This window comes from Pongo pygmaeus, chromosome 23 (genome assembly GCF_028885625.2).
Source record: "Pongo pygmaeus isolate AG05252 chromosome 23, NHGRI_mPonPyg2-v2.0_pri, whole genome shotgun sequence".
Classification (NCBI taxonomy): Eukaryota; Metazoa; Chordata; class Mammalia; order Primates; family Hominidae; genus Pongo; species Pongo pygmaeus.
In genome coordinates, this window is record NC_085931.1 from 52363044 (window position 1) to 52388748 (window position 25705).

Here is a 25705-nt window from a genome sequence, read left to right on the forward strand (position 1 = left end):
GTTTCATCATGTTGGCCAGGCTGTTCTCAAACTCCTGACCTCGAGTGATCTGCCTGCCTCGGCCTCCCAAAGTGCTGGGATTACAGATGTGAACCACCGCACCTAGCCTATTTCTTAACTGCAAAATGGAGACAATCCCTGTGAGGATGAACAATCCCTGTGAAAATTGAACAGGATGAGGAATGGTGGCTCACGTCCGTAATCCCAGCACTTTGAGAGGGAGGCCAAGGTGGGAGGATTGCTTGAGCCCAGGAGTTCAAGATCCTGTCCAATTAAAAAACAAAACAAACAAAAAAATCCAAATAATTTCACAAATATTCTGAGCTCACTTCAGCCCAGGGGCCTTGCCAGTTTCTGACATGAAGTGCACACTGGTGGGAGACCGTATAGAGAGATTTTGTTTCTCTCCTAGATGGGCAGCATTGATAGGCACAGGCCCTGGGAAGGGGAAAATATGGCCTGGGGCACTGGGAGATGGCAGAGCTCCTAAGGAAATCGGCCACTGGCAGAAGGGTGGCTTTCTCTGGGCTGGGCTGTCTTACTCTTAAGGCAGCGCCGAAATTGTCCAGCCCAAGAAAAGGGTTGAGAATCCAAGCACCAGGCTTTTGGATGGAACCTGGCTTAGGCGAGCTGTTCTCATTCTTGCCCACATCTAAGGATCTAGTACTAAGGATCAAGTACTAGGTCTGGAGTAGGCTAGAGGCTGCCTCCTCTCTCCTCTCCCCAGGAATAGACAATTCCTAAAGAGCCATGAAGTACCCCATTCTCTAAGCTCTGCTGCCACCACCAACTGGCTAAGGGAACTGGAGCGGTTTCTAACTTTATGGAACCTGTTTCCAGTGTAGAAAAGCATCTGGGGTAGCAAGCACAATGATGTATCCCGTGTTGATGGGATGGATAGGTGGTCAAGAAGGGGCACGAGGACAGTTAGGTCCATCCGAGGCTGGTCACTGTAAGGAGGACCAATCGTTTCTTGGAGTCTGTAAGGGCTGGGCCACTCCCATTCTCTCCATCCCAAAAGGGACCCCAGAAACCAAGCAAGCCAGGAGCAGACAGAAGGCTATTATGTATCATGCTTTTAATACAAACTTAAAAAAATCTGGAACAATAGAAACTGTACAGATTTGATCAATCTTTTTGTTTTGTTTTTAAACTAAAATCTCTAAACACACCAATGTCCCATTCCAAAATATTGCACAACATTCTGAATACAAAACCCTTGATTGTATTCCTCCTTCACTAAAGAAAAAAGTTCATGACCCTGCTCCCCGGGCTCCTCTCCAGGCTTGCCTCAATGCCCCCTTCCCATCCCTAGGGAGAAAACTAGAGAATCTATAACTCACTGCATTGAGAAAAAGACATCATTCTGGACTAACAGTTTCCATTCTTCAGAAGATAATCCACCTTTTGATTTGTTCCTGGGAAAGAGGGATAGATAGAGGATGGGGAAAGGGGAGAAAAGGTTTTATTTCTCCTCTTTTTTTTTTTTTAAAGTTTGTTTTTCCTGAAAAAATATGTTTCTCTCATCTTTTTAAGAAAAAATCTTGAAAAGAAAAAAATTATGTTTTTTACGTTAGAAATATACATATATTATATATACCTCTTACATTTTACAAATGTAGCAAATTATTCAATACAAACGGACACCAAAAAATGTAAAAAATAAAAAAAAGTTTTTCTACGAAACCAGGTAAATTAGTGCAGATTTCTGTTTTTGTTTTCTTAAAAAAAATAAAATTGAAGCAAAAATGCCTAGATTTGAGACAAGACAGACTGAACTGGGCCCAAGAGCCCAGCACTGGAGTCATGCTCCTGAACACACATTTTTCTTCGTATTTCAAAAGACACAAAGGGGTTGGTCTCCCCCATCTCCCTACAAGTGAGAAACAAGCCGACCTGGTGTGGGTGGGTGCCTGTGTGTGTGGATGGGAGGGGGGCTAGAAGGGGATGTAAGGCAGCATCCAACCTTTCCCAGAGAGAAGCTATCTGCTGGGCCTGTCACCTGTGTGGGAGCCGAGGATGAGGGAAAGGGTGGCCCAGACTGGGCTGGCCCCTGAGAAGTCTAGGGGAACAGATGGTGCTGGGCTGAGAAGCCAGGACATTGCCTGCCGGGGGAGGTAGAGCTGGTGCCTACTGCAGGGAGAGGAGGCTGGCTGGCAGTGCCGGCCTGGGCTGGACCCACTGCCATAGCAGTTGCCTACTTGGGGGTCCCTGGGTAGGATGGAGTGGGTGGGGTGCCAGGGGCTTTGGTGCTTTCTGGTGATTGGGACCCTGATGCCAAGTGCCCACTTTGCAAAGAAGAAAAAGTTCATGACCCTGCTCCCTTGGCTCCTGTCCATGCTTGCCTGGCCTCCTAGGGTTGGAGGAACAAGCCCTCTCCTGGCAGAGGCAGGAGAGCAAGCGCTCTCCTATGATCCAATACATCAGGCGGGAGCGCTGAGTCCGTCATGACACCACTCCTCGCAGCATCAAGGTCCAGTGGGGTTGGGTCAGGGCAGTGAGAAGGGGTGGCAAGAGGTACCAAGAAGCTCTCAACCAGGCAGGGGCACAAATGCACTCAACACCTCCAAACTAAGAGACCCCAAAGTCTCAATTCCAGGCTCAGGGCTGCCCCCGCACAGACACTAACTCTAAAACCCCACCCTGCCTCCCTGCCCACCCCCAAGGGTGCTCAGGTGAGCAGCTCCCGCTGGGCTAAGGCCAAACAACAGGAGGGCTGAAGTCCAGGGACTTCTCATAGGCATCAAGGGCTTGGGTATTCCCTCTGCCCTTCAGAGCTAACTTATTATTTTTCTGGTCAAAAACAAAAGTGCAGATACTTCCACAGTCTGCAAACCAGTTCCTTCTGCAGTGTTTTCCTCTGGGAGTGTCTTGGGCTCAGCCACAGCAGTGTCACCCCACCACACACACTGCCCTGCAAAAGGACTGCCAATACCCCCAGCCCATTCCCCAGCCTCACATATAAATAAGCACTTGCTGCAACCCGGAATCACATCCAGAAGGGAAGTTTCACATGGCTTGGAATCCTTTAAAAAAGGACAGCAAACCAAACACACAGACACACAGACACACACACACCCATCCCTATCCACAACTTCCAGCCTGGGGAAGAAGGGGCTGCATGAGGGAAAGAAAGGCCATACACATCAATGGCCAGGGCCATGATGATGGTCTGGGCCTAGAGGGAATGGTGGAGTGGGGCCATAGGACAGAGATGAAAGGAGTTTCACTAGACGAAGTGCTAATCTCCCTGTAGTCACAGACATCAGCTCTAGGGGGAAGGTGTCAAGTGGCCAGCCAGCAGCTGTGGCCCAGCCTGAAAGGGAGTGGGGACTGGGGTCAGACCTATTCAGGTGGCAGGGCCCGAGAAGGCCTGCTGAGGTTGGATGGCTTTGAGTGTGAGGATAGCTGGGTGACAGAGGCAGTGACATGGGCCAGCCTCTCCCTGTTCCAGAGAGGGTCAGGCTCCAGCTGCAGCTCTTTCTTCCCTGTGAGCTTGGACACATCAATCCTAAAGTAGGAGTGTGAAGGAGGAAGGGAGGAGCAGGGAGCAGCAGTTCACATCTGGACCATTCTTAGCACAGGAAGCCACTCATTAAAGATGTTATATAGAAAACTACACGTAAGAAAAAAAAAAAGAAAAATATAAAACCCAAACCAACCAAATAAATCACAGGCCGGTGGGCGAGCGGTAAGGGGTGAGTGAAACACGCTTGGGTGCTTTGCAGGGCCCTCCCATTCCGTGCCTGGGCTGGATCTTTTTTCTAGAAGTAAGAGTGAGAAGATTGAAAATCTTTTTGTACATTTTTCTTTTCCTCTTTTTTTTGGCCTTTCCTTTCTCTTTTCTGTGGTCTTGGGTGCTTCTGGCCCCACGGGCAGGTAGATGGTCAGTTGGCCAGCACCACGGGCTGGAATGGCTGGCTGGGATACTGCATGGTGTTCAGGTTGTAGCTGAGGCCTTCCACAAAGGGTGTCTTCTCCAGGAAGAGGCTGTTGGCACCACCTCCAAATACCTGGGCCATGTCAAAGCTGCTGCTGTTGCAGGTGCCAGCCCCACTGCCTCCAAACGGGCCTGGGGTGCCACTGCCCTGGCCATCGGCCGCATCAAAGAAGAGGCTGGGTGAGCCACCACCGTTGTACACGAACTCCTTGGCATTGGGTGAGAGCTGGGACTGAGGGGCCGGGTTGGCCGTGATGAAGTTCAGTGAATGCATAGACAGAGAGAGGCTCTTGTGCTTCAGCAGGCTGTTGGTGGGTGAGCGGGCCATGCGAGGCTGCTGTGGTGGCTGCTGGCCACCCGCCCCACTGCTAGCTACACCCCCACCACTTGCTGCCCCACCCCCCTTCTTCATCTTAGTGGAGCCAAATTTGGTGGCAGCGAAGGAGGCGGTGGTGAAGGTGATGGGCTGAGCGGAGCGGGGAATGAAGGTAGGGCTGGGTGACTGGCCAAAGGATGGTGATGGGGAGTTGGACAGGGAGCTGTCCTGGCTGCCAATGGGCACGAACACCTGGGCATCAGGGTTAAAGCTGCTCTTGATCTCCTTGTCCAGCTCTGGGGCACCGCAGCCCTCACTGTCATCCAGGTACAGCACTTTCACAGCTCCCTTCTCACCAATCTGGTAGGACACCTCAAAGGGATCAATCCAGACACTCAGCTCCTCAGGCACATTGGCCCGCACATCTTCCACCGCCAGGCCACTCCGCTTGGCGGCCAGCTCCACCACAGGGTCCACCATCTCCCCAATGTGAACACAGCGGAAGCCAGAGCCTTTCAGTGGCTTCTCAGGGTACCAGTGGCCTTCATATTTCTTTTTCAAAAGCCGCTCTAGCTCCTCCCCAAACAGGTCTGCCCGGCGCCGGGGCAGCTTGTTGTACAAGTAGGAGATGATGAAGTTCAGGGCCACTTTGATCTCTAGCTGCATGGTCCTTTCCTAGGCAGAGAATCAGCACAAGGGCACGTGTACAGCCTTGGGCTCCAGACGGCTCTGGGAAATGAGAGGCACGTGAGAAAATATGCAGAAAGCTGGTGGTGACCAACAGCTAGGGATAGACAGAAAAGCACCAACTTTGGATCACACAGAACCAGGAGCCTATTTCTGCCCCACCAGTGGCTAATGTCTAACTGTGGGCCCTAGTTTCCTCATTAGTAACATGACGCCATCATGAAGTTAAGTTAGTTCAAGGATATAAACTGCCTCACAATGTACCTGGCAATTAAAAGGTAATTGATAAAGTTAGCTACTATTGGCCAGGCGCGGTGGCTCGCGCCTGTAAGCCCAGCACTTTGGGAGGCTGAGGCAGGTAGATCACGAGGTCAAGAAAATCAAGACCATCCTGGCCAACATGGTGAAGCCCCATCTCTACTAAAAATACAAAAATTAGCTGGGCATAGTGGCACATGCCTGTAGTCCCAGCTACCTGGGAGACTGAGGCAGGAGAATTGCTTCAACCCAGGAGGCAGACGTTGCAGTGAGCCGAGATCACGCCACTGCACTCCAGCATGGCAACAGAGCGAGACTCCATCTCAAAAAAAAAAAAAAAAAAAGCTACTATTTTAAAGTAATTCTAAAGAAATAGGGAAGCTGTGTTTTCCACCATCTTGAGAATTCAGGTCACTGTATGAATAACACTAAAAAAATCAAGTCCCTAAATCAGGTGAAGAAGAGAAGGCTCTTGCTGTCTCTGCAATATCTTGGTGAAGTCGTGCCCCCAGACTGTCACAGACTAAGATATAAGTTTAAAATATTTGGTTGTCCTCCTTAAATGAAAAGGGATACAGGTCACTGAGCAGGAAAGAGCACTGCCAATTCTTCACTGGGGGCCTGGACTCCAGTCACATCCATCTGTCATCATGGGCCCCATGGGTGTGTATGCTGTCTGGTTCAGTCCGGGTTTGCAGAACTGATTTAAGAACTCCGGCCGGGTGCGGTGGCTCATGCCTGTAATCCCAGCACTTTGGGAGGCTGAGACAGGCGGATCACCTGAGGTCAGGAGTTCGAGACCAGCCTGACCAACATGGAGAAACACTGTCTCTACTAAAAATACAAAAAATTAGCTGAGCATGGTGGTGCATGCCTGTAATCCTAGCTACTCGGGAGGCTGAGGTAGGAGAATCGCTTGAACCCAGGAGGCGGAGGTTGTGGTGAGCCGAGATCGCGCCATTGTACTCCAGCCTGGGCGACGAGAGCGAGCGAAACTCCGTCTCAAAAAAAAAAAAAAAAAAAAGGAATAAGACAAGAGCGTGAGCCCCAGGAAAAAGGCAAGACCTGTCACAATCAGAGATGTGGACCAACAAGGGAACTGCTGACTGGGGGCTGCCACAAGGAAGCAGAGAAAAGGAGAGGGAATCTGTGTAGTTTCTGGTGAGAGTGTAAGTGATGCGGGTGGCAGAGGAAAGAAATTTTCCATCACCCTGCAGCCTCCAGTAGGGACCCGTCATCACTCAGTCTCCCAGGGACTGTCTGACCACCTGTCCTCGGCAGCAGATCAGATTTATCAAGTGTTTTGAGATCCCTGGAGAGAAGGCAGCCCAAGATAAACACCAGATTGTTATTTTGGGATTCTCTCACAGCCAGATCCCACTGAGGTCAAAAAGGTTTATTCCCTTGGCCTGGGCCAGCCTCATGTCTCAGGAAGATGATCTGTGAGGTCCTGAGAGCCAGTGATCCTAATCTCATTTTCTCCAAAAGGGCAGCTCCGGGGCTCATGCTGGGAGAGAAACTGAACTGAAAGAGCCATCTCTGAGGGGAGGCAGGGCAAGAACATGTTCCTAGCCAGACCTCTGGGCAAGGCTGTGCTGCTGAGCTAAGCACAGAGACATGGCTGCTCCATGAACTGTCAAGGGCATCTTCTGTCCTGTGAAAGACTCGGGGCTGGATTTTGATTCAAAACCTTTCTGGATCCAGCTTGAAGTATCCAGGTGCTAATTTCAGGCTTGGGGATTTTGAGTTTTCTAAACACCCGCCCCAACACATTTCCCTGTAATTCTCAGGCCTGGGCCCATGGCTCTTAAGGGACATCTAATTTATTTAATTTAATTTAATTTTATGTATGTATGTATTTATGTAGAGACTGAGTCTCGTTCTATTGCCCAGGCTGGACTGCAGTGGCACGATCTTGGCTCACTGCAACCTCCACCTCCCAGGTTCAAGTGATTCTCGTGCCTCGGCCTCCTGAATGGCTGGAACTATAGGCGCCCGCCACCACGCCTGGCTAGTTTTTGTATTTTTAGTGGAGATGGGGTTTCACCATGTTGGCCAGGCTAGTCTCAAACTCCCAACCTAAAGTGATCCGCCTGCCTTGGCCTCCCAAAGTGCTGGGATTACAGGCATGAGCCAACACACACGGAATTAAGGGGCATTTTTGGGACTAAATCCTCAGAAAAAGATTTCTGGGGTGAATGTATCAGAGAAGACTCACTGGGTCAATCTGGAGCAGCATGACAGTGGCTAAATCTAGTTAACTCTCATTTCAGTTCTTGAGGAACATAGAAGGTCACGTGGGAGTCAGCAGAGGTGCCACAACTATGCCTCACCCAAACCCTCCACAAGAACACTCAGGACTCAGAATACCCTGGTTTCCCTCTTTTCCCAGCCTCCAACACAGACTTCATCTCTAAGTTTCTTCAAATGTCTATTTTTTTTTCTTTTTTTTTTTTTTGAGATGGAGTCTCGCTCTGTCGCCCAGGCTGGAGTGCAATGGCACGGTTTTGGCTCACTGCAACCTCTGCCTCCCCGGTTCAAGCGATTCTCCTGCCTCAGCCTACCAAGTAGCTGGGATTACAGGCATGCACCACCACGCCTGGCTAATTTTTTTTTTTCAGTAGAGACGGGGTTTCCCCATGTTGGCCAGGATGGTCTCGAACTGCTGACTTCGTGATCCGCCCGCCTCGGCCTCCCAAAGTGCTGGGATTACAGGCGTGAGCCACCGCGCCTGGCCTCTTTTTCTTTTTTTGTGACAGGGTCTCACTCTGCCACCCAGGCTAGGGTGCAGTGGCAGGATCACAGCTCACTGCAGCCTCCACCTCCCTGGGCTCAGGTGATCCCACTTCAGCCTCCAAGTAGCTGGGACTACAGGCATGCACCACCACACCCGGCTTTTTTTTTTTTGAGATGAAGTCTCACTCTGTCACCCAGGCTAGAGTGCAGTGGCGTGATCTCGACTCACTGCAAGCTCTGCCTCCTGCGTTCAAACAATTCTCCCACCTTAGCCTCCAAGTAGCTGGGACTACAGGCATGCACCACGACACCCGGCTTTTTTTTTTTTTTTTGAGATGAAGTCTCACTCTGTCACCCAGGCTGGAGGGCAGTGGCGTGATCTCGACTCACTGCAATCTCTGCCTCCTGCGTTCAAACAATTCCCCCACCTCAGCCTACTGAGTAGCTGGGATTACAGGCATGCACCACCACACCCGGCTAATTTTTGTATTTTTAGTACACACGGGGTTTCATCACGTTGGCGAGGCTGCTCTTGAACTCCTGGCCTCAAGTGATCCACCTGCTTCAGCCTCCCAAAGTGGTAGGATTACAGGCCTGTGCCACCATGTCCAGCCTCTTTTTTTGTATTTTTATGTAGAGATGGGGTTTTGCCATGTCACCCAGGCTGTTCTTGAACTCCTACACTCAAGTGATCCACGTGCCTCAGCCTCAAATGTCTATTAATCATCAATACAGACCAATTTCAGGGCTTTTTTGGGTATAAAAAATAAGAATAGTAGAGGCCGGGGCATGGTGGCTCACGCCTGTAATTCCAGCACTTTGGGAGGCCGTGGCGGGTGGATCACGAGGTCAGGAGATCGAGACCATCCTGGCTAACACGGTGAAACCCCATCTCTATAAAAATACAAAAATTATCCAGGCGTGGTGGCATGCAGCTGTAGTCCCAGCTACTCGGGAGGCTGAGGCAGGAGAATCGCTTGAACCCAGGAGGCGGAGGTTGCAGTGAGCTGAGATCGTGCCATTGCACTCCAGCCTGGGTGACAGAGCAAGACTCTACCTCAAAAAAAAAAAAAAAAAAAAAAGAAGTAAGAATAGTAGAAAGAATAAAGGGCTTTCTGTTTATGAGGATCAGGCTCACCAGCAGATACAAAACTACCCATCAGAACCATGAGCCTTCTCTCAGGACAGAGGTCTGAAGGGCCACATGGTCTATAGAGGTGTCCAACAAGGAGCAGACTAAAAAGTTGTGAAGAGCCAGGTGTGGTGGCTCACACCTGTAATCCCAGCACTTAGGGAGGCCGAGGCAGGTGGATCACTTGAGGCCAGGAATTCAAGACCAGCCTGGCCAACGTGGTGAAACCCCATCTCTACTAAAAACACAAAAATTAGCCGGGCATGGTGGCTCATGCCTGTAATCCCAGCACTTTGCGAGGCTGAGGCGGGCGGATCACAAGGTCAGGAGTTCAAGACCAGCCTGACCAACATGGTGAAACCCCGTCTGTACTAAAAATAAAAAATTAGCCGGGTGTGGTGGCACACGCCTGTAACCTCAGCTACTCAGGAGGCTGAGGCAGGAGAATTGCTTGAACCCGGGAGGCGGAGGTTGCAGTGAGCCAAGATCACGCCACTGCACTCCAGCCTGGGCAACAGAGTGATTTTTCTCAAAAAAAAAAAAAAAAAAACCCACAAAAATTAGCCCGGCATGATTCCAAGTGCCTATAATCCCACTACTCCGGAGGCTGAGGCAAGAGAATCGCTTGAACCTGGGAGGCAGAGGTTGCAGTAAGCCAAGATCATGCCACTGCACTCCAGTCTGAACGACAAAGTGAGAGAAATTCTGCCTCAAAAAAAAAAAAGAAAAAAAAGTTGTGAGGAAAGTTGATACTGGTTCCCTAGAATGGAACCTGTTGTTAAAGACAGTGTTTCCAAAGTATTTTTGAAATCTAAAACAGACTGAAGTCAACATATGATATTTCTCCCAAGGTGCATATGGCCTCTTAAAATGCACCTCTTGGTATTTTCACTGAGAGCAAAGGGCTTCTACACCTTTCTAGGCCTCCTCAAACCTGGCTGCATAAATGCCTTCCAAGTTAACTACTCCTGAACAGTTCGGCCTCAAAATGAGAGCATTTTAAATGCAGGCCAAAGTCATTGGGAAATAAGCCTCCCACCCCAAAATACAATAGAACCACTGTCATCAGCCCTGCCTAGCTAACCATTTTCTGCAGCATAAGCAACTAAAGCTGCACACCAATTTATACCTCAGTGATGTTGCCGCACAAATAAGGAAGCATATAATGCCACCTTTGCCTCTTTAATTAGAGAACAGGCTGGACCAGATGGCTGTGGGGTGGAACCTTACAAAAATGATGGACAACCAGAATGAGATTTTCTGCTCTATCAGCTCAGGCTCTAATTTTGACTGCAAGAAGCTTATGGGGCAGAGGATTAAAGCACTGGTGCTGGCTTGTCTTTAGCTAAAGATAGGAGTGGCCATTCAGAGGAGTTTGTTCATTTTTTAAAAAGCTATGAACAAATTCTAGAGCTTATATATAAAATATTTATGGAAGTATGGTAAGATTAGAAAGCTTAGAAATAACTACCTGTCAATAAAGGGAACAAGTAAAGGGATTCGCTTAAGTGGCTGCACAGGACACTAAGATCTTTTCTAACCCCAGTGTAGGCACAAACGGCCAAAAAGGGAGCAAGAAGAATAAAAATGGTGAGGTGTTTAACAACAGCAAAATCTCCCTTTTGCCAACCTATTAAAAAGGGCAAATATGAGGCAAAATTCTGTCCAATTTCACTAAGAATCTTATCCTCACTTGTTTACTTCCAGCAGCAAAGTTAAACCTGGATTCTGATCCCCTGTGCTGACTTCGGGTTTTTGTTTTTTTTTTAATAATTTAGAAATGTTTATTCAGCTTCACAACTTGTTAGTAATATCAAGTACTTTTTGTTTTGTTTTGTTTTGAGATGGAGTCTTGCTCTGTCCCCCAGTCTGGAGTGCAGTGGTACAATCTCGGCTCACTGCAAGCTCGGCCTCCCGGGTTCAAGCGATTCTCCTGCCTCAGCCTCATGAGTAGCTGGGATTACAGGCGCCCACCACCACGCCCAGCTAAATATTTTTTGTGTTTTTAGTAGAGATGGGGTTTCACCATGTTGGCCAGACTTGTCTTGAACTCCTGACCTTGTGATCCACCCACCTCGGCCTCCCAAGGTGCTGGGATTACAGGCGTGAGCCACCGCGCCTGGTCTGCTGACTTGTGTTTTAAAGAGCAAGTGCCTAGGAGAAAGACGACGGGGGAAGAAGTGGGGCGTGAAGCTCAAAAGAAGCCTCAGTCAGTGCAGATTCCAGAGAGAACTGATAAAAATGTGAGGAAGGTGTGTGTGTGTGTGCACGCCCGCCCATGTGTCTGCCTGCTCTAATGTCAGAAACGAAGGCTTTTTTTCCCCCCCTCGAGACAGAGTGTGTGTGTGTGTGTGTGTGTGTGTGTGTGTGTGTATGCCCGCCCATGTGTCTGCCTGCTGTAATGTCAGAAACGAAGGAAGATTCTTTTTCCCCCCTCGAGACAGTCTTGCTCTATAGCCCAGAGCTGGAGTGCAATGGCGCCATCTTGGCTCACTGCAACCTCCGCCTCCCAGGTTCAACCAATTCTTCCGCCTCAGCCTCCCGACTAGCTGGGATTATAGGCATGCGGGACCATGCCGGGCTAATTTTTGTATTTTTAGTAGAGACGGGGCTTCACCATGTTGGCCAAGCTGGTCTCGAACTCTTGACCTCGTGATCCGCTCGCCTCCGCCTCCCAAAGTGTTGGGATTACAGGTGTGAGCTACTGTCTAGCCAGAAGATTTTTTTTTTTTTTTTTTTTTTTTTTTTGAGACGGAGTTTCGGTCTTGTTGCCCAGGCTGGAGTGCAATGGCGCGATCTCGGCTCACCGCAACCTCCGCCTCCCAGGTTCAAGCAATTCTCCTGCCTCAGCCTCCCGAGTAACTGGGATTACAGGAATGCGCCACCACGCCCGGCTAATTTTGTATTTTTAGTAGAGACGGGGTTTCTCCAAGTTGGTCAGGCTAGTCTCGAACTCCCGACCTCAGGTGATCCGCTGCCCGCCTCAGCCTCCCAAAGTGCTGGGATTACAGGCGTGAGCCACCGCACCCGGCCGGAAGGTTTTTTAGAAAGAAAATTCTGTTTCAAAGAGGAAAAGGAGGGATAATGGTGATGGAATCCACTGAGCCCCAAACCCAAAAAGATACTCAGACACCTCTAAGCCTTAAATGTGCAAACCGTCCTACAATGACGGACTACAGGACTCAATTGAGTGTGGAGGGGCCAGCAGGTGTCACAGACCGGGTGGATGCGAGTGCCCTGCCGCTGTCCAGGGAGTGAGAGCCAAACGCAGGCAGCTCCTCTCCTTGGTGAGACACGGGATCCGCCCCAACTCGCTGGTCCCAGAGGCAGCGGCCCAGACGGTAGGGTGTGGATTGAAAGGCTTCCAGGACTGGTGCTGACTGACTGCACCACCGCGCCCAGTCTCTCATCATCTCCCACTAGACACAGACCGGTCAACCTTAAGTCTGACAACAAGGCCCCTTTCGGCTAAGAAGACTCTTTCTAGGGCACTCCATGTTCCTCAGGAGCCAGGAAAACTCGACTCAACCCAAACGTAGGCGGAGAGGCGGGAGGTGAAGGCCCGCTCTGCACTCTGGGAATTGTAGTCCTCAAACGCCTCCGGACCAGGCGACAGCAAGTGACCTACTTTCCCTGCACACTACACTTCCCTGAGCACTTTGCGAAGGCCCAACTGGCCGCAATACGCATGCCCGGTAAGGGGAGCCGACCGAGGGTCGAAGAGCCCAGGAAAAGTTTCCGATGCACATGCGCGCTGAGGAGGGTCGGCGCCCCCCTCCCATCGCCTAATACATTTCTTGCAGATTCTACCCAAAAGGCCTACTCCCCGTATTGTATGGCCCCACCACATCCTCTAGGCTTTACGAGAGCCTAACTTTCCCACCTTTCCCTTCATCGCCTCCCATTACTGTTGAAACTAGGATCTGCTTCTAATGAGTTTTTTCTGGGTGAAGGGGGTGGGCTGGCTTAGATAAGGTCACGACCCCCTTCCCTCCACCCAATCTCAATTCCAGGGCCTGGGCGGTCCGTGTGGGGTTGCTGGATGGACGGTGGATTCAAAGGGAAACGGATCTTTTTCACTTAATGCCTAGCGGACTCGGCTCCAGCACCCCAACAGCCAGGAAAGGAAAGGCAGGAATCAAACCCAGTTCTCCCGTCCTCTCGGCCAAAGAAATTTCCAGTCAAGCTGTGGGGAGGCGCCAGGCCAAGGCCAGCAGGGCCTAAGCCTCACCCCATTTCTAATCCAAGACTGAGTAACCAGATCCGGGAGAGGGAAATAGGAAAAGGTTCCCAGGCAGAGAAGAAAAAAACTGTACACCTGAGCATCTCCTCATACTAAAATTCTGTGTGTCTCCTCCCATTGCAAGGTCTGCTTTACAACCAGACTTACCAGATCCTCGGCAAGCTCCCCTGCTGGGTGTTAAACCTCCTTAATCCTTCCTCCCACACAAGCTTCTTTCCCCCTATGCTTCACGGAGGGATGGGGGTAGAAGCACAAGAAAACAATAGGATTGTTTTTCTGCCGGAAAATCAGAGATGAAGGACCCATTCCCAGGGTACGGTGGGTAAGGAAAAAAAGACCGTTTAGATACGGAGTAGCACCAGAGACGGGCCTCCACCGCTCCCCAAGCTGAAGCTTGCTGTGCGGGGTTCTGGTTTCTCCTGGGGGAAGGAGAGGGCCTGCCGGCTGTGCCTCCTCTCTGCACCCTCTTTCCCCTCCCAGATTTCTGGTGGTCGAGGGCACAGTTCATCCTCCGGACAGGAGGGGAAGGAGTTTGGGGGTAGGGCCCCACCTCGCAGGCACCTTACCAAGATAAGCAGAATCCACTCACTGGCACTGCTCTAAGGATACTTTTTTCTGCCCAATTTTCCATTAAAACACTGAAGAGTATAAAGAGCTCAAGCCGAAACGGTGAACTCTGGCTCAGTGACCCAAGGACAATCTCCACTGACCTGTCCCGTCGCCAAAGGGGGTGTCCAACCTCCACCCTTCAGGCTCCAGAGAGCCAGAAATAGAGCCTATTAACAATTACCACCCCCTTCCCTGCACACGGGAAAAGAAGCAGAAAAACAAGGCCTGGATCCCCTTCCTTCCTCGGATTTATTTAACGGTGGGGGGAGTTATGTTTCTTTGGAGAACAAGGAAGATCTAGCGAGTAGCTGGGATATAAAGAACTGGGGGAGGCGGGGAAGGGAGGAAATGCACCCCACCCAGGAGAGGGCCACTCTTGGAACTGGGAGAAAAGGGAGCTCTTGGGCACCCCAGGAGCACAGATGGCGTGAGAAGAGGAGCAGGGGAAAGTGGGGTCTGGAGGGAAGCTGGATGGGGAAAGAAAATGCAGGCCAGGCGGGGAGGGAGCGGCAGCAACGTGGAGAGTCCAGCAAAGCGGGAGTGGGGCGGGGTGGGAGAGGTAGTGCGGACGGCTGGTTCTCGGGGCGGGCCCCCCTCCCGCACACCCCCCAACTCACTCACTCGGGTCTCCGCGGCGGCGGGGCACTCTGCCGGCCGCGGGGCGGCTTCTCCCTCCAGGGTGGTCCTGAGCGCGGGGCGGAGGTCGCTCTCCCTTCCTTCCCAGGCGTCGCCGGGCCAAGGACCGAAGTCCTTTTCGTCGTTGAGGGTTGGGGGACGAAGCAGGGGGCTATGGACTATGACTCTCAATAATTTCTTTCAGCTCTTAGGAGGTCGGGCTCGGCGGCTGGGGGCCGGAGGGCGGGAGGGCGGACTAGCGGCGACGACGCGGGGATGGCGGATCGGAGGGTGGTTCGTGTCGCGGAACGGAAGACGGCATGGGCTGTCACCAGCAGGCGGTCCTGCCCTCCTGGCCCCGCGTCGCCCGAGCCACTGGCTTGCCTCCGCCAACAACCCGCACCTTCCCGCACCCCGGCCCGAAGTGAGCAAAGTCAATGAAAAGTTTCACCCTTAGCAACCCTGCGCACGGATCCGGCTTCCCCACCCCTGCGTGATGCGTCCCTCCGCCCTGCAGGGGCGGGGCCGGAGCCCGGCCGGGACTACTTCCCAGCCAGCCCCGCGCCTCAGCTTGCTGGTATCTCGCGGAGCAGCTCCCAGGCCTTTCTATGCTCGCCGGTCCTGCGTCCGGCTCCCCGTCTTCCCCTCCTTGTCACAGCGCAGCGCCGCACTCCTTTCCTTCATTCCCATACCACTCTGAGCTTGTGCGCGTCGTGTGAGGTGTTCTCCCAGGGGCGCTCCGTGAGGGCCTGGGACCACCTGGGGCCGGGTTGCTCACGGGCCGGGCACAGTGCACTCTCCCTTTAGTTGTGTTTGGGGGACGAGTATCGCGGGGGAGGGGAGGGCGTCACCTTGCCCGCCGGAAACCCCCCGCTGAGTGGTCCGCCCTGCACCTGCCTCGGAGCCCATGGTTCAGACGTTTGCCCGAGCCGTTTCCCGGGGCCTTCCCTCCAGCTCCGAGCGTCTGGCCGTGTCCGCGGCGATAGCATCGCCCCGTTACGGCCTCTGCGGGAGGGGGAGCTGAGGGGACGACGCGGGCTCTGGAAACGTTTCGGACCCGTTTCGGGTAGGCATGAGTCTTCCGAGCGCCTTGTGCTTCCTCGGGGGACTCAACATCGAAAGAAAGGCGAAGGAGACTCTGGGGCCTGGGCCACGCTGTGCGGGAGTAAGAGGAGCCGAGGACGAGGCCGACGGCCGTGATACGAGCCGAGAGCCACAAAGGACCTTCCCCTCACCGCCTCTGGCGCTCCTTGCAGCCTGGAGGGCCGGCTCCGGCTCTGCGCAGGCGCGCGGGCGCAGGCCCGCTCCCAACTCGTTTGCCCTTTCTGGCCAGCGACCCCAGTGTGGTGCACGCGGGAGAGCCACATTTGTTCTAGTCACAGTCCCACCGGCGTGGGGTGGCCCCTGACCGTGCAACGGGCGCAAGGCTGGCACCCACTACGGCCCCTCGGGCGGCGGAGCGAGGCTCCGCGAACCCGGGACTGGGCGCGCCAGGCCCGCGCGCTGAGGCCCCCTCCCCCGGCTCTGGCCACGCGGGCTGCTCTGCCTCTTTGTGAGTGTGCGGGACACAGAGCCAGGGATAGGGAGGGCCGTGTTCTGCGGTCACAGGCAGACAGGAGTGCTGGAAGATGCAGTCTGGAGTCCCCGGGGGACTGAGTGAGGTCTTCTCCCCGGTCCCTCCTTAGATCGCCCATTTCCCAGTTCTCCCCTCCCGCCCACACCTTTTTTGTCATTCCAAACGGTTCCGGCCCAGCAGCAGCCGCCAACCCCACGTTGGGTGGCGAGATCCGAAAGTTTCCAGCTACGAACAGTTTGCTTTTTTTTTCCTTGATCGCTTTTTTTTGGCAAGGGCGGAGAGCACCAGTAGCGTGGGGGTTTAAATGCTCTTTCCCTGAATGCAACAGAGAAATGCCGGGCTGGAGGGCAAACTCCACCGGGACAGGGAGGCGGGAGATAGCCTGAGCGCCCCCCCATCCCCCACACTCTGAGCGCCGCAACCCCGGGGGCACCTCCAGGGACTACTTGCCTTGTGCGTCAGAGAGTGACAGCGTCACACACACGCCCCCTCCCGCACAGCTCCGCTGCACCCTCCCTTTCCTCCTCCACTCCCCTCCCCTCCCCTCCCCTTCTTTCTTTTCCCCTAGCTCTTCCCACCGGGCAGAGAGGCTCAGCCGACCCACAAGCTCGCAGAGCACTGAAAGCTAAAAATATAGCCGGCGTGTTAGCAACAGCCTTCCCATTGGTCGGGGGAAAGGGAGAAGCGGTGTCTGATTGGGTTTAGGATCCAGCCGCTAAGACTGGGCCCTTGGGAGTGTGCGTTTGCGCCAGCGGGCACGGCAAGGGATGCTGGTATTGGTAGTCATTGATTAAGGCAGCCATGGAAATAGGTGGGTTTACATCCCAGTTCGGCTGCCTACTGTGTGATCTTGATTTAATGCAGTAAAACGCTTGACATCACCAAACCTCAGTTTCCTCATCTATAAAATGGAGCTCGTGTCGGGGATTAAATATGATGCTGTATGTAAAGCCTGGCTCAAATCGTTGCTATTCTTAATTTAAAGATTAGTGTTTGGGCCAAATTGCCTCTGCATATCCTGTGCTGAGTATGGTGTGCACTCTCCAATGCGAAACTTCTGACAATGGTAAAGGTGAAGGTGAGCTGAAGCGGCATCTTAGGAGGAACAGCTGGAGTACATATAAGCAGTTAAAGGGTAGACGTCTTCTACCATTCCGGACAGGCTGAGGGAGGGCGGACTGAATCCTTAGAAGGAAGGCCATGAATTTCTGCGTGTTTGTGCGTTTAATAGAATCTCTTCTGCAACGCTGGAAAGACATCAGCCCTGAGCAGCATCATTAGAATGAAATGAGAAATCCAGCCTCCTTGGTGGGAGCTCTGGGTAAAAGGTTAGCATATAAGTAGGAAAAGATAAAATCGAGGGGAAAAAACGTAACCACCCTTCTCAACTGCTGATGTCTCCATTTATCATGTGGTGAGGAAGAAGTTTTTTTTTTTCCTTCCCAGTGTGTGATTACATCTTGCCAGGGCTTAATTGTGAGCTGAATGCTTACTCAGGCATTCCAGATTCCCCTCCCATTTTGAATAATCATATGTTGAAAGGCATGCACCGTGCTTGCAAAATGGTGAGCTCCATGAGCAAGCAAGTGAGGCAGGGAGAAGGTGGGGGCACATCACCTGTCTGAGAGTAAGCAAGATGTGGCGCCATGACAAGTCAGGCTGGTCATAATTGGCCCCAGTTAACTCGCATAGATGCGTCACCCTTTCATACACACTCCAGGGCAAGAAATTTTGTATTGTTTCTTTGAAGTTATCCAAGAAAATAGTTCCTCAATTTGATTTCTTCAGCAGGTGCAAAGACAGAAATTGGCTTTAGGGAAGCGTGGTTGCCTACTTAAGAAAATTGATTTTTAAAACATTTTTATTTATTATTTGTTTGTTATTTGAGACGGAGTCTTGCTCCGTTGCCCAGGCTGGAGTGATTGCCCTGCCTCAGCCTCCCGAGTAGCTGGGATTAGAGGCATGTACCACCACACCCGGCTAATTTGTGTGTGTGTGTGTGTGTGTGTGTGTGTGTGTGTGTGTTTGAGACGGAGTCTCCCTCTGTCGCCCAGGCTAGAGTGCAGTGGCGCGATCTCGGCTCACTGCCAGCTCCACCTCCCGGATTCACGCCATTCTCCTGCCTCAGCCTCCGAAGTAGCTGGGACTACAGGCGCCCGCTACCACGTCCGGCTAATTTTTTTTTTTTTTTTTTTTTTGAGACGGAGTCTCTCTCTGTCGCCCAGGCTGGAGTGCAGTGGCACGATCTCGGCTCACTGCAAGCTCCGCCTCCAGGGTTCACGCCATTCTCCTGCCTCAGCCTCCCGCGTAGCTGGGACTACAGGCGCCCGCCACCACGCCCGGCTAATTTTTGTATTTTTAGTAGAGACAGGGGTTTCACCGTATTAGCCAGGATGGTCTCGATCTCCTGACGTTGTGATCCGCCCGTCTCGGCCTCCCAAAGTGCTGGGATTACAGGCATGAGCCCCCGCGCCCGGCTAATTTTTTGTATTTTTAGTAGAGACAGGGTTTCACCGTGTTAGCCAGGGTGGTCTCCATTTCCTGACCTCGTGATCCACCTGCCTTGGCCTCCCGAAGTGCTGGGATTACAGGCATAAGCCACCATGCCCAGCCGACAAATGATTTTTTATATATTCACCAATACTGTGAAGTCTAATAAACAAGGTAAGTAAACAAGCCTGTCTTGCTAAGATGCTAAAATGCAGTGTTCAAAGAAAGTAACATTTTAGCTTTGGTGGTGTCAACAGGCCACTGGGTACAGAGCTGAGAAGGAATTGAGTGACTGGGAACAGGTGGAAATAATCAGAGTCTTTTAAGACAGGAAAATTCCAAGCAAGGCACAGAATATTTTCCTTCTATGTCCTTGCTTCAAACTACAATAAAAAAGCTCCAGGTCTGGCCGGGCACGGTGGCTCACGCCTGTAATCCCAGCACTTTGGGAGGCCAAGGCGGGCAGATCACCTGAGGTCGGGAGTTTGAGACCAGCCTGACCAACATGGAGAAACCCCGTCTCTACTAAAAATACAAAATTAGCCAGGCGTGGTGGCACATGCTTGTAATCCCAGCTACTAGGGAGGCTGAGGCAGGAGAATCGCTTGAACCTGGGAGGCAGAGGTTGCAGTGAGCCGAGATCGCATCATTGCACTGCAGCCTGAGCAACAAGAGTGAAACTCCCATCTCAAAATATATATATATATATATAAAAACACAAAACAAAACAAAAAAAAACTCTACAGGTCAGGGCTGGGCGCGGTGGCTGACACCTGTAATCCCAGCACTTTGGGAGGCCGAGGCGGGTGGATCACAAGATCAGGAGATTGAGAACATCCTGGCCAATGTGGTGAAATCCCGTCTCTACAGGCCGGACACGGTGGCTCACGCCTATAATCCCAGCACTTTGGGAGGCCAAGGTGGGCGGATCACCTGAGGTCAGGAGTTTGAGACCAGCCTGGCCAACATGGTGAAACACCGTCTATTAAAAATACAAAAAAAAAAAAAAAAACTAGCCGGGCTTGGTGGCGGTTGCCTGTAATCCCAGCTACTCAGGAGGCTGAGGGAAGAGAATTACTTGAACCCAGGAGTCGGAGGTTGCAGTGAGCTGAGACTGTGCCATTGCACTCCAGCCTGGGCAACAGAGTGGGACTCTGTCTCAAAAAAAAAAAGAAAAAGAAACCCTGTCTCTACTAAAATACAAACAGTTAGCTGGGCATGGTGGCACACGTCTGTAGTCCCAGCTACTAGGGAGGCTGAGGCAGGGGAATTGCTTGAACCCGGGAGGTGGAGGTTGCAGTGAGCCGAGATCGTGCCACTGCACTCCAGCCTGGTGACAGAGCAAGACTTCATCTCAAAAAAAAAAAAAAAAAAAACACCTAGTGACACATAGTCTCTCTGAAATTTAGTCAGTTCAGTTTGATTCCCTGGGAAGTTAATTTTAATTTAGAAACTGCTAATTGGCAGGCCAAGGTCCACATCTGGCAGATTTATTTTCTTGGCATATACTGACATATTACGGTTTTAAAAGTGAGTTGCCAATATTGAAAATTTGGTATATTGTACAAAAATATCCTAAGTTGCCACTTGTCCTAAATTCAAAATATCTGGCAACACTGGCCATTCAAACTGGCAGCAATTGTCTAGAGTTGAATAGCAGCTGTCTCCTTTAGACAGGGCTTATGTTCTCTGGTTGCCTAAGGTCCCCACCACTCCCCTATTGTGTCCCAGACACCGAGGCTGAGGGTCACATACCATTTATCATCACACTTGGGCTATTCTTCTTTTACCCCTCCCTTTTCAATCAATGATATTACTCACCCAGACTCCTGAGTTTGTGACCCCTTTTTCAGTTTAATTTAGCAAATAATTGTTGGAGTGGTTGCCTATTGTATGCCCTGGGTGGAAGGAGAGGCAAAGGGAACTCAAGGATCTTATTTATGATCTAGTTAGTTGTGAGTGTTGTTGTTTTTTAATAGAGACAGGGTCTTGCTAGGTTTCTTGGCCAGGTTGGTCTTGAACTCTTGGCCTCAAGCAATCCTCCCACCTCCCAAATTGCTAGGATTACAGGTGTAAGCCACTGTGCCTGGCCTAGTTGATTTTATTTTTAATCCCCTGCCCCGCCAACTCCATCCCCAAGCAGCCCTTCTTCTAGTTAATTGTTTTAAAACTTCAGGTTGTCGTCCATTAGTGGGGGTCATAAAATTACCCAGTTTAGGCCGGGCACGGTGGCTCATGCCTGTAATCCCAGCAGTTTGGGAGGCCAAGGCAGGCAGATCACGAGGTCAGGAGTTGGAGACCAGCCTGGCCAACATGGTGAAACACCATCTCTACTAAAAATACAAAAATTAGCTGGGCGTGGTGGCAGGCACCTGTAATTCCAGCTACTCAAGAGGCTGAAGCAGGAGAATCGCTTGAAACCTGAAGGCAGAGGTTCCAGTGAGCCAAGATCATGGCACTGCACTCCAGCCTGGGCAAAAGAACAAAACTCCATCTCAAAAAACAAACAAACAAAATCCAGTTGAATGGATTTCAGCCAGGAATTTTAGAATAGAATGAAAGAAAATGAAAATATCAGGCCAGGCGCAGTGGCTCATGCCTATAATTTCAGCACTTTGGGAAGCTGAGGCAGGTGGATCACAAGGTCAGGAGTTCGAGACCAGCCTGGCCAATATGGTAAAACCCTGTCTCTACTAAAAATACAAAAATTAGCTGAGCATGGTGTCAGGCGGGCGCCTGTAGTCCCAGCTACACAGGAGGCTGAGGCAGGAGAATCGCTTGAACCTGGGAGGTGGAGTTTGCAGTAACCTGAGATCGCGCCACTGCACTCCAGCCTGGGTGACAGAGTGAGACTCTGTCTCAAAAAAAAGAAGAAAATGAAAATATCAGATTATAGCACGCACAGTAATATTGTTTCATGAAACTTTTGTTTCTGTTGTATGTAGGTACTAGACATGAAAATAATGCAAATGACAGAAATTGTTGTGGGGTATGGTGCTTCTGGAAGCTTTCATGAGATGTCAGGGGCTTGAAAGGAAGAGGTATCCATTTGGCCAGTAGATAGGAAGGTAGAAGGGTATTTCAAACGAAGGAAACAGACAGCCATGGAAAAGGCAGGGAGTATTCAAGGGATGTCCCTTCAACTGCCCGATGGAGTGAGGAGCACAGATAGAAGTCAAGTAAGGAGGCTGGGCGTGGTGGCTTATGCCTGTAGTCCCAGCACTTTGGGAGGCCAAAGCTGGGGGATCACCTGAGGTCAGGGGTTTGAGACTAGCCATGCCAACATGAGGAAACCCCATCTCTACTAAAAATACAAAAATTAGCTGGGCATGGTGGCACATGCCTGTAATCCCAGCTACTCGGGAGGCTGAGGCGGGAGAATTGCTTCAACTCAGGAGATGGAGGTTGCAGTGAGCCGAGATCGAGCCACTGCATTCCAGCCTGGGCGACAGAGCAAGATTCCGTCAAAAAAAAAAAAAAAAAAAAAAAAGCTGGCCCAGGTGGCTCACGCCTGCAATCCCAGCACTTTGGGAGGCTGACTGCTGTAGTTACAAGATGTCATATGGACCAAAGCAGTTAATAAGGAACTTAATTTTTTTTTTTTTTTGATAGGGAGTCGCTCTTTTTGCCCAGGCTGGAGTGCAATGGTGTGATCTCTGCTCACTGCAACTTCTGCCTCCCGTGTTCAAGTGATTCTCCTGCCTCAGCCTCCGGAATAGCTGGGATTACAGGCTTTTACCACCACACATGGCTAATTTTTATTTATTTATTTATTTTGAAACGGAGTCTTGCTCTGTTGCCCAGGCTGGAGTGCAGTGGCACGATCTCAGCTCACCACAACCTCAGCCTCTCGGGTGGGTTCAAGTGATTCGCCTGCCTCAGCCTCTGGAGTAGCTGGGATTACAGGCATTCGCCACTACACCTGGCTAATTTTTGTATTTTTAGTAGAGATGGGGTTTCACCATGTTGGTCAGGCTGGTCTGGAACGTCTCCTGACCTCAGGTGATCCACCAGCCTCGGCCTCCCAAAGTGCTGGGATTACAGGCATGAGCCACGGCGCCTGGCCAAAAATTTTTGTTAAATTTTGTTGTTGTTGTTATAGACAAGGTTTCATTTTGTAAGAGACAAGGTTTCATTTTGTCATTCAGGCTAGAGTGTAGTTGTGCCATCATAGCTCACTGTAACCTTGATCTCCTGGACTCAAGTGATCCACCTCAGCTTCCCAAGTAGCTAGGGCTATATGCACATGCCACCACACCTGGCTAATTAAAAAAAAAATTTTTTTAGGCCTGGTGCGGTGGCTCACGCTTGTAATCCCAGCACTTTGGGAGGCTGAGGCAGGTGGATCACGAGGTCAGAAATTTGAGACCAGCCTGGCCAACATAGTGAAACCCCGTCTCTACTAAAAATACAAAAATTAGGCCGGGCACAGTGGCTCACGCCTGTAATCCCAGCACTCTGGGAGGCTGAGGCGGGTGGATTGCCTGAGGTCAGGACTTTGAGACCAGCCTGACCAACATGGTGAAACCCCGTCTCTACTAAAAATACAAAAATTAGCTGGGTGTGGTGGCAGGCGCCTGTAATCCCAGCTACTCAGGAGGCTGAGGAAGAAAAATAGCTTGAACCCGGGAGGCAGAGGTTGTAGTGAGCCGAGATCGCGCCATTGTACTCCAGACTGGGCGACAAGAGCAAGACTTCGTCTCAAAAAAAAAAAATATATACAAAAATTAGGCGGGTGTGGTGGCACATGCCTGTAGTCCCAGCTACTCGGGAGGCTGAGGTGGGAGAACCACTTGAACCCGGGAGGGGCCTCACTATGTTGCCCAGGCTAGTCATAAACTCCTGGCCTCCCAAAGTACTGGAATTATAGGCATGCGCCACCATGCCCGGCTAATTTTTGTATTTTTAGTAGAGACGGGGTTTCTCCATGTTGGTCAGGCTCGTCTTCAACTCCCGACCTCAGGTGATCTGTCTGCCTCGGCCTCCCAAAGTGCTGGGATTACAAGCATGAGCCACCACGCCCGAACTATTTTTTATTCTTAACTAGGGCTTTTTTGCACATTCTAATTACAGTCTGAAAATGATCTGGTCTCTCTACCTCTTTTGACCTACCACACCTTAGTCAGTTTTCTTTTGCTTGTAATACCTAAAACTATGTTATTTATAAAAAGAGAAATTTATTTCTTATAATTCTGGAGGCTGGGAAGTCCCAGGTTGACGGGGTACATTTAGTGAGAGCATTTTCGCTGAGAGGTGGCACAGGGCATCACATGGCAAAGGGGCTGAGAGTGCTGGCTCAGTCTCTCCTCTTATAAAGCTATCAGTCCCGGCCAGGCACGGGGGCTCACGCCTGTAATCCCAGCACTTTGGGAGGCTGAGGCGGGCGGATCATGAAGTCAGGAGATTGAAACCATCCTGGCTAACACGGTGCAACCCCGTCTCTTCTAAAAAAAATTTAGCTGGGCGTGATGGCGAGCGCCTGTAGTCCCAGCTACTTGGGAGGCTGAGGCAGGAGAATGGCATGAACCCAGGAGTTGGAGCTTGCAGTGAGCTGAGTTCGCACCACTGCACTCCAGCCTGGGCGACGGAGTGAGAGTCCGTCTCAAAAACAACAACAACAACAACAACAAAACAGCTATTTTTGGGCTATCGGTCCCATTTATATGATAACTCATTAATCCATTAACAGTGAAAGGATGGGCTGAGTGCGTTGGCTCATGCTTGGAATCCCAGCTCTTTGGGAGGCAGAAGTGAGTGGATCGTTTGAGGTCAGGAGTTCAAGACCAGCCTGGCTAATATGGTGAAACCCTGTCACTAATAAAATTACAAAAATTAACCAGGCATGGTAGTGAACACAAAAATTAGCTGGGCATGGTGGCACGTGCCTGTAGTTTCAGCTACTCAAGAGGCTGAGGCAGGGGAACTGCCTGAACCTGGGAGGTGGAGGTTGCAGTGAGCCGAGATCACGCCACTGCACTCCAGCGTGGGTGACAGAGACTCCGTCTCAAAAAAAAAAAAAAAAAAAAAGTGAAAGGATGAATCCCCTCATGCAGGCAGAGCCTTCATGACCCAATCATTTCTTAAAGGTCCCACTTCTGAATACTGCCACATTGGGAATCAAGTTTCAAAATGAGTTTTAGAGGGAACGAACATTCAAACCATAGCAATCACCTCACTGATGCATTAGAATTGCTCAGAGCTCCCTAAACACATCACCCTAGGCTGGGGGTGGTGGCTCATGCCTATAATCCTAACTTTGGAAGGCCAAGGCAGGTGGATCGCTTGACCTCAGGAGTTCAAGACCAGTCTGGCCAATATGGTGAAACCCTGTCTCTATAAAAAAAAAAAAAAAAAAGCTGGGCATGCTGGTTCACACCTCCCTGCTACTCAGGAGGCTGAGTTGGGAAGATTGTTTGAGCCCAGGGGGTCAAAGCTGCAATGAGCCATGTTCATGACACTGCACTCCAGGTTGGGGGACAAAGTGAGACCGTATCCGAATCACTCAATACATATCACCCTGTTCACGACTGTCTTTGCTCAAGTTGATGCCCCAACAGATGCCCTTATTTGCCTACTGCACCCTTTGCCTGTAGGTTCCGACATATCAAAGTCCAGTTTATTATCCAGTTTCCTTGACTTCAAGTATTCATTCAATACTGAACACCTACCTGTTACCTACTGGGCAAAACAAACTTGCTTCCTGCTCTTGTGGACATGGTCGTAGGTTACTTTCACTAATCACCAAATGCTTTAAGAAAACACATAGGGTTGGGTGTGGTGGCTCATGCCTGTATTCACAGCACTTTGGGAGGCTGAGGCAGGAGGGTAACTTGAATCCAGGAGTTTGAGACGAGTCTGGGCAACACAGTGAGAACTTGTCTCTATAAAAAATACAAAAAACAGGCCGGGCTTGGTGGCTCATGCCTGTAATCCCAGTACTTTGGGAGGCCAAGGCGGGTGGATCACGAGGTCAGTTCAAGACCAGCCTGGCCAACATAGTGAAACCCCATCTCTACTAAAAATACAAAAAATTAGCTGAGTGTGGTGGCAGGCATCTGTAATCCCAGCTGCTAGGGAGGCTGAGGCAGGAGAATCGCTTGAAT

The 25705-nt window shown here is 51.0% G+C and overlaps 1 protein-coding gene across 2 annotated transcripts; it reads right to left on the minus strand.

Annotated features, from left to right (window-relative positions):
* Positions 1 to 1061: 1061 nt before the first annotated feature.
* Positions 1062 to 16989, minus strand: TOB2 (transducer of ERBB2, 2). Of its 2 annotated transcripts, none has more exons than XM_054469925.2 (2): positions 14543 to 16989; positions 1062 to 4985 (listed from the first exon to the last, which is right to left on the minus strand). In XM_054469925.2, exon 2 carries the CDS (start codon positions 4920 to 4922, stop codon positions 3888 to 3890), a length of 1035 nt encoding a protein of 344 aa, XP_054325900.1. In that variant the 5' UTR covers positions 4923 to 4985; positions 14543 to 16989; the 3' UTR covers positions 1062 to 3887. The 2 variants fall into 2 exon arrangements, with proteins under 2 accessions (XP_054325900.1, XP_054325901.1); XM_054469926.2 differs by having other exon boundaries at positions 14539 to 16989.
* Positions 16990 to 25705: the final 8716 nt, after the last annotated feature.